Consider the following 1,293-nt stretch of genomic DNA (forward strand, 5'->3'; position numbering starts at 1 on the left):
TTCCCTTTTACGGCATAGCATAGGAAGTACGACTATTCAGGCTGTACCACTGAATGCCCTCGATAATGTCCAGAGTCCAGGGTCACCGGGTACACAACGGTGATTCCACCCAACTCCTCCCCTTCTCCCATCTTCTCAGAAGGGGCTCCGTCATAGCAACCAGCAGGGATTCAAAAATACCTTACAGGGTGATGAACCGTCTATTTGGACCAATCATACACCGGCCCAGCCCTGGTATCCCTTGTCCAAGCCGCACGGTGCAACGTCCCTGATGTTCGTATCAGTCTTCGTTGCGCGCACTAACTTTGTCCACTTCCAGGCATCATGGCCTGTCGAAATCCTACGCTGCAGAGTGGTGTCCTCCGCTAGACACTTAGCCCCCACTTTCTGCAACCGAGCAAGCTTAATACAGCAATCAGCATATATAGTTACGAGTTTTCACTTGTTACTAGCTACGACTCTCGCCAAGCCACTGACTAGGCTGCAACCCTCAGAAAAGTCGCTATACATTTCCTTCCCAAAAACTCAGCTTATTACAAGCAGACTCTCTATATCGATATCCAACACTTTCCCTAAGCGATCAACTGTCTACCATCCGGAATCCATCTTTGTCAATTACGATTCGGAGCTCGTTGCACGGCCCCGAACCATTTATTTGAGCAAGTCATCCTGCTAGCGTGGATTGCGTCGCCCTTGGAGGTGAAGAGGCCATTTCGGGCTCAATGTTGCAAAATTTCTCCGCCAGACACCGAGTTGGCAGTGAGGACTTTGCCGCCGGCCATGGCACCTACGGCGGATGCGAGAACCAGCTTCGGCAATCATCCTCCTCTCCAAGCCGGCAATATTCACATGGTACCCAACAACCTGAGCCCTCTTTCTGTCAGCCAAATGAATGGGGGGGCAGCACTGGTGTCAACACCCCTCCAGAGCCGGGTTATGATCATAATTTGGAACAGTTGCTGTGTCCCGGGCAGCTTCCATCATATCAAAAAACATCCGCAACACAGTCGAAATTTCTTCAGTTAGATGACCATCCTTTTGGCCATGTTCAACCCAGCGCGGAAGCTTTGGTAACAATGCCCGGAGGCAGAACCGGAGGCAGAAGCCCTTATCGGACACCATATCCACAACTGCACCATTACCATCACCTTCCTGTGGCATTGTGTGACAGTCATGTTCTACTGGAGAAGGTACTACAGTAGCAACCTCGTGAGGATCACACATAACATATGAGTCCCTGCACATAGATGTGGCCCAACCCCCTTTGGCTGGTGAGATATAACTGCTTACAAC

The 1,293-nt window shown here is 50.7% G+C and overlaps 1 protein-coding gene across 1 annotated transcript in view; it reads left to right on the plus strand.

The window, feature by feature from the left end:
* MAA_10274 (TAM domain methyltransferase) overlaps nucleotides 1-369 on the plus strand; it is a gene marked incomplete at both ends in the record, with an annotated part of 879 nt that extends 510 nt beyond the window's left edge. Inside the window, one exon of the mRNA XM_007828272.1 lies at nucleotides 320-369. Coding sequence (XP_007826463.1) covers nucleotides 320-369 — 50 coding nt within the window. The remainder of the gene's footprint in view (nucleotides 1-319) is intronic.
* Between the last annotated feature and the right edge of the window lie 924 nt (nucleotides 370-1,293).

The sequence above is a fragment of the Metarhizium robertsii genome (assembly GCF_000187425.2).
Source record: "Metarhizium robertsii ARSEF 23 chromosome Unknown MAA_Scf_26, whole genome shotgun sequence".
In the NCBI taxonomy this organism is placed as follows: domain Eukaryota; kingdom Fungi; phylum Ascomycota; class Sordariomycetes; order Hypocreales; family Clavicipitaceae; genus Metarhizium; species Metarhizium robertsii.